Here is a 15,425-nt window from a genome sequence, read left to right on the forward strand (position 1 = left end):
AAGGAAGGACTTACCTAGCTAGCAAATACAAGAGAGTTTATTTTATTATTCTTTTAGCTAAATTCTTACTAATTACGGAATAATATTTATGACTTAAGAAAGTGAAAAAAATCATTTTTATTACCTACACTTTGAAATGGTGAGAATTTCCGAAAGGCTTACTAGTTGATTGGGACCGACTTAAGCTCATTGTAATAATAATATTATGAGTTCGGCTAAAAATAAAAAAAATACGTCCTACGTGTTAATAGTATTTTTGCAATAATATAAAAGGGTATATATTATTATTACTTTGTACATTTAATATTTCTCGAAAACGAGCTCTGTGGATTATAAATTATTATTGCATCGGTCACCTAAAAGGGAGATTAGCCGGGTTTTTTGAAAACTTATTTTATCTATTATTTTCAATAGAATTTTACCGAAAACCGTGTGTGATAATAGTCAGTTTATGAAGCATTTATTGTTGTCTAGATTCTAGGTAAGTAATGTATGTAAGATTAGATTAAAATTTGGTATCTGGTAGGTACCTATACTATTGAACAAAATATTAATTGGTTTTTAAATCTATTAAATTATTTAGTAATTTATTGAATATGAATGTTTTAAAATATGAAAACTAGCAAAAATAGTAATTATTATTTTATCTAAGTTAAATCGGTCGGAGTTATACAATTTTTAGATCGATCAAAATAAGTTAAATAAAGTGATATGAATGACAACGGATATTAAACGATGTTTTGTTGATAAATAAAAAAACTCTACGTAATCGATTGGATTAGATAACATAATGTATCATTTAAAGAAAATACTACTTGAAAGCCAACCGTTTAGAAAAATGCAGATTCGTACCACGATTATTTAAATTTTAAACTTAATATTACAATGTTTCGGAGGTACATACTTATTTTAACTTTCCAATTATATTAATGCAATCATGACACCTCGTATTAATTAACATAACTGAGTTCAGTTAAGACGTACTTATACTGATGTTTCATGATTTATGTTGACAATTAAATATAATCCATCTATGTTTACTTTGTTTACTAATCGGTAATTAAACTCATATCAACAATAAACATTAGAAAAACACAACGATAGTTAATATGATCACTGGATCAGTATTTATAAGCTTATAATTACAATTTTACAAGATCAATTACCTACAGAAAGATAATATCTTAATGATATTACCATGTTGCAAAAATTGAATTGAAAAAAGATAATATAAGGTAGGTACTGAAAAGGTTATCACTTATCACTCTTGTTACATAAGAACTACATAATGTTGTATCAATGTTATTTTAGATAGGTAATTACCTAATCGTGATTATAGAATGTGTGTGTTATACAAGCCTAGTATAAATTTTATATGAATTTAATTTCTGCTGATGAACATTTTAATAATGCTATCTCATTTGATAACGAAAGTGAATTCAGCTGTCTTTAAATAATAATTATTAGGTTATAAATAACACTTTCCTTAGGTTTATTAGTATTAAAATTTTTAAAACTAATAAACCTACTTAAATATATTTTTTCCAACATTTCGATGCTTTGGTAGGTACATTTGTGCCAAATTGTTATGTATAATATTATATTCCACTAGTTATTTAATATTTTTGTATTTTCATATTGAACAATAATAATTATGTGTGTTCTAAAGTGATAATTACTAATTTAATTCACTCAGTATATCCTTTATGTAAACTATTAACGAACTTACAATGATTTATTTAATGAAATATATTATCTCTCTGGTTTCGATAATTGTACTGAATATTAATTAAATTAAAATTGTTCTACTGATATACATGACCATTAACATTATATTGTTTTTTTCTATCTATTCTATATTTTTAATGAAAAATTTGTTACGAAGTAGGTATAAAAAATAGATATTTTATTGATGGTGTAGTAAGTAGTGTTATGTACTAATTTCCTCATAACTTCTTTATTATTCCATTATAAACATTTTTCCTGAATGTTTATTATTTCGTAATGTACATATTCTGATTATTTATAAAAATATCAATAATAATTTGCAAAAAAACATAAAAAGTCATACTTAAATACATTTAAATTATAAAAACTCCGTATAAAAATATAAATATATCAATATGTCCCTATATCCCTTGTTAAGATTTTATAGACACGCTGTACTATTTCGAGTTAAATATTGCGCAATGTCAATTTTTCCGTAAAAGAGCGTTATAACTATAGTTGTAATTAATAAAATCGTATAGAGTAAGAAAAATGCGACGTAAAATAAGGTTTCTATCTCAGAATATGAATGTGTTATGCGGAGTCAGTAATCTATTTCGTCCGCGCAAAAGCATGTTGAATCGAGTCGAAATATAAAGTGCGTAATATTATTCCAAATAAAAACGATTTTTGGACATTATCTCAGCTGTTAATTAATTAATCACCATTAAATTTTGATAGGAATATAGACCATAAAATGGTCTATCTGATTTACTTAAATAAGATAAGAAAAAACTTACTCATTTTATATGATGAATTTAATAGCGTAAATATTTTAGCTTTTTCGCGCTCCTGAACATTTATGATTTTAGACTTATCATGGTTTTTCCTGGGGCCGTCGATATTTATTAATTAATACAGTTGAAATTGTAAATTATCGAAAAAAAATCTCAAATTGCAAGCTCCATTTTTTTCCGCTAGGTTCTCTGCTGACGTGCCTCTCCCCCTTAATTAGAACACGGCACATAAAGAAGAAGGTGTTGTGCCAAAATTGTCGACCTAAAAGCATTGAAACTGTGCAAGAAAATAGCGGCATCTGTATTTTATTAATGGAATATTATGTAGTTCATATTATAGAATATTTATAGATTAATAACCATATTTTTTGTGAATTAAAAGAACTACCATCATGATGAATAATTAAATAATTTTCTGAATAAGTTGAATACCAACATGCAAACCGTAATACAGTTATGAAAGTATAAGAATGCAGACATTCGCCCATCAGGCAAATATAAACACTGATATAAAAATTTATCAATGGAGTGTTTCATAAACAGACTATTGAAATATTAGAGTAGTTGCCTATTTATTATCTAAATAAAATCAATCTTTTCAAACGAATACAATACAATCAATTATTGGTACGAATGTTTTTAATTTTGTTGTATTTTTATAGGCGTAATTACCGATTTCATCACAATAACATCAACCTGCGCCAAAAAGATTTTCAACGAAAGCGGCTTTGGAGCATGGGTCGCGTGGAAAAACAACTGTAGAGGAAAAACTCTTCCAAATCTTGCAACTGAGTGCGGGATTTAATTGAAACTACACTATTATAATATTAAAAAACTTTAATCAACGTGTATTAAACATATTTTATAGCATTGTTTTCCGAATAAACCATATTAAGTTATTTTATACAATTTGTTTTATTATAATTTCTCAAAAATCTTAACGGAAAAACATCCCACTGAAAGTTTCGGTTGTACAACAAAAATATTATTACTTATGTTTACTAATACTTATAAATGGTGATTTTTTGCTTAAATTAGTTATGTTTAAATTTTGGGGACATGATGAGGTAGTGGTAGATAAAGTTCAGTATCGTTGTTGCTCGGTTGTTGAGATGAGAGTTTATTGGTTGATACAAGAATACACTGCACACAATAATAAGGATGATGACGTAAGATTATAATGATTTACTGGTGAAATCGATATAATCTAGAAATTGATTATAAGAATGCACTGAGAGACTTGAATCGAGTGAAATAATGGATGTACTATGTCGAGTGAAGATCTCGTGACAATAGCAGCACGTCTTGTGATGGTCTCGATGAGTTGAATGTGGATTCATATATTGTCCTTCTTATTTATATTAACCCTTAGAATGCTACGCAACGATATATCGTTGTTTTTTAAAATGGCCAGAAATGCTAACAAAGATCGTCGTTTTGCTTTTGATGCCTGAAATTTTAAGTTAATTTGGGAAAATACTACTGCACCAGTGGTACGATACATTGTTTAATCTATTTAGTTTTATTGTTGTGTAATATAACCCGATTCAAATATGTTTTGTGACTGAGTAGGTTTAGAACTTATAACTATTGTATATTTTTTTCATGGCATCACCCTTTTTATAATAAAAACAATTCCAAATACAAATTTCAGTTTACAATATAAAAATTTGTTTACAGTCAAATTCTTGGTGGAAAGACAATGTTTTATTTTATTTTATGGATTTGAACCAATGGGAAAGTCTTTTACTCAACTCAGTGCTAAAAGTAAAGTGGATTTGTGCTATATAAAAACAGTTTTATTTATAAAAAAAATAATGAAATAAAATAATTTGCAATACATATTTTAAATGTTCCAATAAACAAACACCATATAGACCTTTTTCACAAATCACGCATATTGTACGAGATCTTTTAACGAGGCCACTATGCAAAAATTTTCTTTTCAGCCGGGTAGTTTCCTAATTCCACTATTTTGTATTATCCCTCTTGTGGGATAACCGATTGTTTCCAATAACTGGTAAAAATCAAAACTCTGCGCGCAGATCGTACATTTTGCTCGCTCTTGCGATCGCCCGTATGATGGATCGAGAAACAGATATGTCAATTACTTTTAACAGTAGATGCAGCTCGGGATATCTAATTGCCTCATTATATATTCAAAACGATATGTTTGAGTTGATGAGTTATGAATGAGTTGCCCTCCCAATTGGCATCACCAATGGCAGAATAATTTACACCACGTGTAATTTAAAAAAACGTGGCCGTATATTGATATCTTCTAGCATTTAAACTACCGTATGTAAGCATATCTAAAAGAAAGCCAGTTGGATAAAGCCACGAATAGTATCCGTATGACCTTAAAAAAAGGAGTATCAAAAATTTCTTTTGAAATCGCTCCAAAATAAGGTCATATTTCAACTGATACGGGGCCCAAAAAATCGACCCACTCTCAAGCCGGCTAAAATAAAATAATGATATCCATAGCATAGATAGTCAGCCGATGAATTAAAATATAATTGATATGCTTTCGGTAAAATATAAAACAGAATGCATTGTAAATAATTTGATAAATACTAGCATTGATTATTTACTTACAAAATACCTAATTGACTAACATACAAAATAATCTATATTAAATGCGTATTTTTATACACTTGAATAAATATTTGATCATACATAACATTGTTTGGATTGATGTCATGATACGAACTTCAATAAGTGTAAATGCAAAACAGAATTTCTGGATTTATTTGCATTTCTTTTTTGTAATATTTTTCATAGTAGGACAAATAGTTTAAAATTAGAGTTACCACATAACTTTGCACTCTGGCTTTAGGATAAAATTGATGTAATGTGACCATAGATAATATTATAGGATATAGGATGTTATATATTTTTTTGATTAATATATGAGTAGCTTGGTATCAGTCGGGCGAACGCCACCTTCGATTAAATTCATTTTTTAATTGATTATGTAGTGCAAATGATGATTTTTTTTAAAAAAAAATATACAAAAAGTATCAAAAAAGGTCGTTTTCATATAGATTTTTGAGTTTATAGTTAGTATGATATGAAAAACGAACACTACTTTTAAAAAAAAAAATAACATTTTTTGTAAATAGCTTATATCCCACTATGATACTCATGTACTCATATTATCTATTTATTTATTTATTTATGCATAATATATTAATACAAGTCAATACCTATTATCATTTGATCTAATTTTATGCGAGGTAATCAGGCAAAGAGGCATACGCCTCTTTGTAGTATAAAGTGCAAAGTTATAAAACGTAATATACTTTACCTTTATGACGATAATATCTATAAGTAAATTGGTGAATTTAAGATTGAACTAATACAAGTGCACCGGTGAATAAGATGAGTACATATATCATTTGGTACATTCTGTAAACATGAGATGATCAAATGATCCATTATTACTACTCCAAGAAAAAAATATTTATTTATTTGTAATAATGTTGTTAGTATTTTTAGAAAAGGCCAGGCAAAAACATTCAAATTACATACGTTGCTATAAAAATAATGATAATATTTTCATATACAAAAGTTCTCTGAAAGTAATCGAATGTTAGGACTAAAGTAAACTGGAAGAGATAGTAATAGTATGTAGACACGACTTAAGAAAGTATCATTCGTTATTAACCACGTACTAACTGAGCGAAGCTGCCTCGGGCATTTGCTTCGCAAAAATCACTACGGGAGGCAGCTCGCGGGCCAGCTTGCAACAAAATTAATGATACGCGACGCAGCCGCGCGCAGCACCTTTGAGCATCGACAAACCGACAATGATCGGATCAGCCACGGCAATGCTCAGGCGAGGCATATAAAATATTTTAGAATTTACAGAATTTACAACTGCATATTATTTAACTTTACTTTGATGTCGATTCACCCAACTTGGTCACCGGTACACATGCACTTGTTCAATCAACAGCACCTCTTATAATATGATTTTGTGGTTTCCCGCCATAATTTTAAACACTCGTTTACACCTCCTCCATGGAATAAGCCAAACCGAATCGTTTATTACCCTCAAAACTTACGCTGTTTCCGTTCACAACCATGTACTAACTAGTCGAGCGTTCATGGAGGTGCTTGCGAATTTGTATACAGAAATCGCTTCGTGTTCCATAATGCTCCTATCAAATAACGGTGTTTGTACATGCACGTCTATTTGAAACAAGTATTCCATATACATAAACAGAAAAATATTTTCCTCTATGGCCACTTTTTGATGTCTATGGGCGCTTAACTGTCAAGTAAACGATAAATTTTCGCATTTTGCCGTTTGATATCCCTAGTAGTATATATATGTTGAACTCGCTATTACATACTTTCATATTTCTTTTATTTTTAGATAATACTACATTATGTTACGTTATTGAATAAATATATAATCATTAAAATATTTATTTTCAGGAAATCTCTTAACGTGGAGGGCAAACAAATAAAAGTAAATGGTGATTGTGATAGTATAGGTACCTACCCTACCATATAATTATTATGCATAAATCGATTCCAGCACAATCATGTGAATCAAGTTCCTAAAAATATAATATTATATTTATTAGATTGTCGCCGCTTTAACGAAATTTGCGGCATTGTAGATTAGCTTCATCTACGAAAGCAAAATTTAGTATAAATAAAGCAGTCATGATTGAATAAAATGAAGCACCAATTATAGGATCAATTGTAAAATAGATAATACCATTAGACAATAATCAAAATAATTTACAGAATCATAATGAAATACGAAAGAAAACAAGTACCTATGAAAAAATTTCAACAAACACGGGCTGTCAGTTGCAATCTGTCAAACATCGACTCTGCCAAATTTAGCAATCGGTTCGCTAAACTAATGGTAGAGGGGCATTCTGTGTACGGATTTGGCGAGATGCTTATATACAAAATCTGGATGAACGCAATTATACGTTTTGCACGTCATCTGGCGTAAAATCGCATTCGAAAATATTGGATGAACAGGGTATTAGTGTTTGTTTTGATGTTCTCGTTTCGATTTACCGGCGCAACTTTTGCAGTCTTGAGTGCGTACGGTGACGACTTGGTGTACTATAAAAAGAGATGTTGTTACCGTTATATCTTGCGGCTGCTATGAAATAAACCAGCGCTTTACAAAGATATCTTATAAAAAGAATAAATAATAATTTTATTTTTATTGACAAAACCACTAAGAAATATATTATACTACTCGTATTATATCTATGACAGCTTAAAACAGCAATTTGTAATCCTAAACGTTTGCCATATTAGTACCGGTAAAGATTCATGAAACATCTGAAAAAATACACGTACTTACATTACAGCTTTCTTTTTTTAGCACTACAACAGGCCACGAGGCTCAATGATAGTTGTAGGTATAGTGAAACAGTATTGTATTTAGTAATACAAAAGAATTACTCACCAACACCCAGGCTTTGAGAATATCACAAAATATATTGAGACTTCACCAAGAATCGATCACGGGTCCTTTGGATCACAGACCAGCATCATACGCACTGGACTACGAGTAACAAGTAGCTAATATAAGTATAAAATACAGCCCCTACAGCTACAAATGGGATTGGAATAATATGTCCTTCACTTTGTCTTACATAAATTTTGCATAGATACCGTTAGGTTATCGTCGTACATGTCCGAAGCTGATTTATTTGTAAAACTTTTTCATAAAAAAAAATATTTTTTAAATATAGGATAAAATAGTAATTTATACTGTAGGTAGATGTGCGTGGTCTTAATATGCAACACCGGATCGACGTTCTTGGAAGGTTTGATTTGTGGTTGCGCGGCAGACGAGGCGAGCTTAGATGTAAGAGCAATACTCTATCTTGGAGGTGAACTGCTATATGGGTGGTTCACAATAATTATGGATCAAGTCCATCAAATTGGATCCTGAGATATTTGTACCTATAGGTAGTTAAAACTCCTTTTGTAAAATTCAGGAATGTTTTCACCGTATATACTTACTATATTTTGATAGTACATCGATCAATTCAAATAAATAGTCGAATATTCAGGTTTTATTAATATTAGCAAAAATAATGTTAGCAAATATCCATTTTTAACTGCTTAAGAAACTGTCAAAATAGACTTTCAATTTCAATTCACATTGAATTTGATTTCTTTTCAATATTAGTTTTGCCATTTATGCGGAAAATTGTAGAGCTACGATTGTGATATTAACACGCAATATATAAATCTGTTTTATTTAGCCACTGAATGAATTTTATGAAAATTGGACTTGATGCATAATTATTTTTAGTGACCGGAATATTTGAGAAATTCTGGTTTAACTACTCAAAGTGCGGAGAGACAATGTCTGCTTCTGGTGGGCGGAGGTAATACTTTCTAAGCATATGGAATATAAAAAAAAGCACAAAAATAATATCAACACGTAAAATTTTTACGAAATTTCCATATTCATTGTTTTTTTAAGTCTTGCAGTGATTTTACGCCCACCAAAATTTGACTTCCAATAATTTGACAGAATAACCTTTTTGTTTTGTATCTTGAGTCTTGACCACAATTATTTGATTGATATCTACCATTCGGCATAGATCTCCGATTAAGCAGTTTAGACATTATAACTGAAGGAAGTTTATTAGAAAATAGATTTTGAATTAGTTGTCAATAAAAAAATATGATGTACGTTGGCGCATTGAAATATTTATTTATTTAAAAAATACACGTTGAGCACAATATAATAAATTATCAATTCAAGACGTTCACAACATGAAATTTAGAATAATAGATAAATCAAATTAGTTGAGAAAAAGACAAACCAAAAAAATATTTTAAAGAAAAATAAATAAAATAAAAAAAACAATAATTCAAGAAAAATACAAAACCAAAATACAAAAATACTTTTTTCAAAAAGATTTTTTCTATTGGTTATAAGATATTTTAAAATTCGTTTTCGAAAATAGTGTTTTTAAAATTATATAGGTATGTTCAAAAATTTGAATGTGACATTCTTAAATCTTGTGAATTATTTGTTGAAAAAAAAATAGTTATGGGATGCATTTTTGATTAATGTGTGTCAATACTAAACAACTCTACAATAATTCAAGTGGATGTATTAAAAAATACAAAAAATCGTTAAAAAGACAATAAATACCCTTAACTTCGCCTCGAACACCATTTGGAGAACGTTACTGTAGAGCACTGCCTTTAACCTTAGCGACAGTTAGGGGTTCCGTCAAAGGGTAACATGTAAGTTGTACGTATGCAGTTCATCATGGGACATTTATTCGTGCGCCGCAGTTTGTGAAACATTAGTTCGTATAACATGTTATCAAATGACGAGTTCTTCGTTGAACATTTCACCGTGGAATACATTTGTACGTATCTTACAAAATGCAGCAATAGTTTTCAAATAGTACTGTTCCAATTAGATTTACCCTAACCTAACCTTACCTAACTTAACCTAACCTAGTAAACACATGTTGTAGCGTAAGTACAAATATACTCCAAGGTGAAATGTTCAACGAAGAACTCGTCATTTGATTAAATGTTACACGAACTCATGTTTCACGTACTGCGGCGCACGAATAAGTGTCCTGCGGTGAACTGTTTACGTACAAATTTCCTGATACACCGTCGAAGATCCTGGTCTAGGGGACCGCTTCAGGATGTGGGGCCCATGTTGTGAATAGTAGGTACTTATTATGTTTGGCAAGATTGCTAGCAAAACTAAACTGGCATAGAGCGCATTTGAACGGCTGAATACTAGGATCTTCAAAGGTGACCTCCCATTGTGTCTTAAGCGCAAAGTATTCAACCAATATGTGCTACCAGTACTCACGTATGCATGTTTATTATATGCACTCTTAACGTAATACAAATAATAAAAAAATATGAGTAGCGCAACGTGGCATGAAAAGGTGCATGTTGGGTATAAGGCGGAAAGGCCACAAAAGAAACCGATCTATAATTAGATAGACAAGAGTACGCGACGAGATAGAGGTCATTTACCAGATGAAACACCGATCTGCTGGACATATCATTCGGTGAGTGGAAAACCGCTGGAAAAATGCCGTAATATGGTGGTACCAGAATTGGCACTAAACGGATACACAATGCTCTAACATCAACTGGATCGATGGACTCGTAAAGTTTAGTGGAATTAGGTAGCAGCAAAAAAACTAGAGTTAGGAAAGGATTTCATCCAGCAGTAGATCAAATCTGATTGATGATGATGAATACTTATACAATTTATAATACATTATTCAGATGTATAAAATTAATATTGACATTTATTTACGATGGAACGATGATAATCCATGATGAAGCTTGCCAAATATGTTGCTTGAACACGCACGTTAAACTACGAGTATTTGAAAGTTTTAAATACCACAAGAGCGTCCAGTCAATTGTCATTTTAGTACTGGCGGCCGTGCTATCGGAAAGGTTTCTGATTGGTCGCGTGAGAGGTAGCTACATCTTTTTTTACTAGTGTGGACTTTGCTGCTTGTGTTATTGACATGATTTTAAAATATGTAATTTCTACCGTTTACAGGTATTTTTAATACCAAATCATTTGATTTAAGGGACCAAAATATACCACCGACAACATCTACATTGTTGGTTAAATTTCGAAATATACTGGAGTTTGCTGCATTTGTTTTTATAGGCCTATAAAACTATGTTATATGTAAATATTATGTACCTATAAAATTTATTATTAGACGTACTATTATTAGCATTATCTCTATTTTTATATCGCTACCACGCAATAATATTGATTTACTTAGTTTTAAATATAGCATTTAAATACACTTCGATACATAATATTTATTTTAAAATGATGAAATGTGTATTTAGTTGAATACATAGAAGATTATTTATCATTGGATTATCGCAGATTCATATTATAAAAGATGTCTCAAACAGCTTTAATCACTCATTACAAAGTATTTTTAACCTGATGCACCAGTTCGCCATTACATACAAAATGAAGTTCATAGTGCTGGTTACCTGTATATTTCTTTCGATGCACCTGTCATCAGCTGATAAAACTTTTTCGAGATGTGATTTAGCCAGAGAGCTCATGAGACAAGGATTTTCAAGGTCGTCTCTTTCCGACTGTAAGAATTGGCGTACATTTTAATTACTAAAAAAATTGTATTGTCTTGAATTAAAATATTTTTTTTATTGATAAATACTGAATTTTTGCTGCGTTCGGTATAAATTTACTGCATTCTTATTTTTATGACTAGCATATGTAAATTGCTAAAATAAATTGGATATTGTAGTAATTTTCAGCAAAGTGCATACCAGTGGCGATGGGTGGAGGTAGGCTGTGGAGATTCGAGATAAATAGTGCAAACTAAACTTTGTCAGTCATGCTTATTTGCTTTCATTGAACCAGGAAACAAATTGCAGATGATATTGATCAGTTTTTTAAAGTCAATCAAATCATGTATAAAGCAAGCCATCATAGATATCAGATAAGAAATATTCTTCTGTCCATAAAATATCTAAAATATGCCAATAAATCACATATAATTTTTTTCATTTTATAATTAGAAGAATATTTTTTATCTATTATGGTTAGGTTAGACAGGGTTTAATCGCATTTTGAAAAACGAAAAAAATAAGTATGACTAACAAAGTGTGCATTATTTTTCTTTGATGTCCACGGCCGGTTTGGTCTAGGCAAAATTTAATTAAGTTTTAATAACTGAACAATACCAACTGTGATTTGTATAATTAATTCAATGGAAACAAATAACTATGACTAACAAAGTTTATTGTGCACTATTTATGTCAAGTCTCCATAGTCTACCTCCACTCTTTGCCACTGGTGCATATCAATGTGACATAATAATTTTTGAAAACATTTAAATGCGTAAGTTTTATTATTACAAGCAATTGATTGAGTGAATTCATTTTAAAATTCGAATTACCTTTCAAATTATGCAGGTATATTGAAATAAAATAATATTATGATGTATTGGTGCTTTGATGCCAAAAGAATGTAAAGAACGTTTTGGAAAAAAAAAGGTTTTACGAGGTTGCTTTGGTTAGAATGTGACCTCCATTACCTTATTCTAAAAGTGTCAAAGTCAAATCATTTAGACGTTGTGTACATGTCGTGCCCATGTCTTATCTTGAGGTTTAACTTTGTACATAAGCTTTACTACAAAAAGTCATATTGTATTCTTTGGAAAAACAGTATAAATAATATGTCACTGTATAGCAAAAGGAATTTCAATAATTATTTTTACACTTTCACTTCACTTTTTTGATAGAAAATTGCGGTTTGATTCTTCAAAAATTGTTTATCAATTTGTCATTATTTCGGATTAAATGTTTTTAGTAGAAATTAAAAAAAAATTATTGCCATTTTCATCACATCAGCGTGCAATATTCAAAAAAGGTTAAAAATAGTGTTTTTAAACGTATTATAAATTGACTAAACATAATTAAAATGGTTTTATTTTGTTCAGAGTTTAATTAATTTTTTGTTCACAATCTAATCTGTGGGCGTGAATGACCAACAAATACAGGCCATGTTATATTACATAAGATATTATTAAACTTTTCACGTATGAAATAAAGAACTGAAAAACAAACTTTATATTTAAAGTATGTAGGAATGGTGTAACGGAGAAAAATCTTCATCCTGTACAACTAGTTAAATTTTATTAGAAATTTACTATTTTCATCTGTGTACTTATTTTATTTTCAGGGGTATGTTTGGTTGAGGCTGAAAGTAGTCGTAGAACTGCAATAATTGGACCAACCAACAACGATGGATCACGTGATTATGGACTTTTCCAGATAAACAGTAAATTGTGGTGCAAGAACGGTACACCAGGCAATAAATGTGGATTAACTTGCGAAAGTAAGATACTATTGATAAAGTTTATTATTTTCTTATATTTTGTTAACTGTTAATTCATGGTGGAACTGCATTGTATTGTGTATGCCTACAAAATAAATGAGAATTTAAATAATAACTATCGAAAATAAGAAATCGACAGTGAATACCTGTTTTTAAGTAATTTAGTTAGATAATAGTATTAATATGTCGGTAGGTATTAAGTTAATGATTACAAGATGATGCAATCATTGACTAAAGCATCTGCATCAGTGGCTCAGGTGATTTTTGTAGCCAGAACGAATGAGAAAAAGATTTACACAATAATTCTAGCCAATTAGAATACATCACATAAAGAAGAAAGTTACAAAATTCATTAAAAACACCATGAAAACTAACTTTATTGTAAAGGTTGTAATTATTATGTCGAAGATAAGATAAACGAATACTAACGAAAATCAGTTAAAAAATGAATGTTTATTAGCAATTTTTAGTCAAAAATCAATAAACTCGAGCGTGTTTCATCATGTTTTACCTAGCTAGTAGCTGCATTCACGTTATGACATACTCATTGTATAGTAGGTATTTATAGTCAGGTAGTCTACCTGCACCAGTATAATTCAATTATTGAATCTATATTGAAAGCATGTTTGTTCATACTATTCGGATATAGTAGGTAAATATTGATTTAAAATTATTTGTTAAGGCCATGTCCACATGGCGCGTTTTGACTCGCGCGTAAAAACTCGCACATTCCAGGTAGATGTGACCACATTGAGCTGTCCACCTGTAATCGCGACGTATCACGGCGAGACACCCGTCATCTTACCAAGCTTTTAAAACATCGATTTTTGGCTATGATTTAATCGACCTTTAATTTGAAATAATTGTCTAAATAAATATTCATTTTACTGTGTTTTTAGGTGTCATAACTGATGATATTACAGCAGCTTGCAACTGTGCCAAACAGATTTTCAAGGAAAGTGGTTTTGGAGCGTGGGTCGGATGGAAAAACAAGTGCAGAGGAAAAACCCTTCCAAATCTTGGAGCTGAGTGCAGAATTTAATTAGTTTAAAAATTCATACCGTTACATCTATAATCAATGTATAATACAAAGCTGTATAATAGAGTACGTCTGAATAAACAATGTTTATAACAACAATATAACATTTTTTTTAAATTTTGATTTTACAAAAAAATTAAGTGGACACCTGTGAATCTATTCTATACACAAGACTGCTATCGGCCTCTATCGAGGGTAGTTTTTCATATTTTTGTATCAAAGTATTAGCACTTGTTGTAACAATAATAATAAGTTAGTTGTAATTGTTACAATAAGTGCTATGTTTTAACAGCACCTCTCTTGGCTGTTCTAAATTTTAGAGTGAGATAGACAGTTTTGACTGATTAGATGGCTAACTTATTGTAACAATTATAATACTTCAATACAAACATAATGTTATTAACTACCCTCGTTAACCACCGATTGTAGTCTTGTGTATAGAATATATGCGCTGGAATGTGTTGAAAAAATACGGCAAATGAAGACAATATTCCGTGAATTCTGTAAAAGCGTAATAGATTTTTTATTGTATCAAGGTAAACTTTATTATCCTTAAAGCTCCTAAGATTGTGGCTTGGCGATGCGCGGATTGTGCAAATAACGCGTGCCAAACGAAATATAATTTGTCATAAAAATCCAATATGCGTCCATTTAATGTATGTTTATTGTTATATTACTAATATTAATAGTATATTCATTGACACGTTTTCTTTTTTGAGTACATAAGTAAAGTTTTTTAGTCATCTTTACACGATTTAAGAATATTGTCATCTGACGCCATGACAAAACAAATCGACGTGCAGACACCTCGACGGTCGATGTCCGATTGGCAACTAGTGAGAAATTTCGTCGCACCTACTGTTGCAAATTATTTGCCGTTTCACTGAAGTAGGTACGCTCTTAACTGGTAATTTTATTCAGCGAATAATTCACAAGATATAAGAATGTAACATTCTAATTATTGAACATACATAATTTTGATAAAACT

The 15,425-nt window shown here is 30.3% G+C and overlaps 2 protein-coding genes across 3 annotated transcripts in view; one reads left to right on the forward strand and one right to left on the reverse strand.

Annotated features, from left to right (window-relative positions):
- The window catches only part of LOC147063898 (zeta-sarcoglycan-like), a 47,925-nt gene extending 36,988 nt beyond the window's left edge, over positions 1-10,937 (reverse strand). The window contains exon 1 of one of the 2 annotated variants that reach the window (XM_085958872.1): positions 10,813-10,937. In XM_085958872.1, the coding sequence (XP_085814998.1) occupies positions 10,813-10,928 (116 nt within the window). In that variant the 5' untranslated portion in view covers positions 10,929-10,937. Of the gene's footprint in view, positions 1-10,802 lie in introns of both variants that reach the window. The other variant, XM_085958874.1, reaches the window with a different exon arrangement.
- Positions 10,938-11,449: 512 nt separating this feature from the next.
- On the forward strand, positions 11,450-14,541 carry LOC147063900 (lysozyme-like). The gene is made up of 3 exons (XM_085958883.1): positions 11,450-11,635; positions 13,243-13,398; positions 14,298-14,541. The coding sequence occupies exons 1-3, from the start codon at positions 11,476-11,478 to the stop codon at positions 14,438-14,440; spliced, it is 459 nt and encodes a 152-aa protein (XP_085815009.1). The 5' UTR covers positions 11,450-11,475; the 3' UTR covers positions 14,441-14,541.
- Positions 14,542-15,425: the final 884 nt, after the last annotated feature.

This window comes from Rhyacophila brunnea, unplaced genomic scaffold (assembly GCF_057557595.1).
Source record: "Rhyacophila brunnea isolate RB1 unplaced genomic scaffold, BYU_Rbru_1.0 scaffold_8, whole genome shotgun sequence".
In the NCBI taxonomy this organism is placed as follows: domain Eukaryota; kingdom Metazoa; phylum Arthropoda; class Insecta; order Trichoptera; family Rhyacophilidae; genus Rhyacophila; species Rhyacophila brunnea.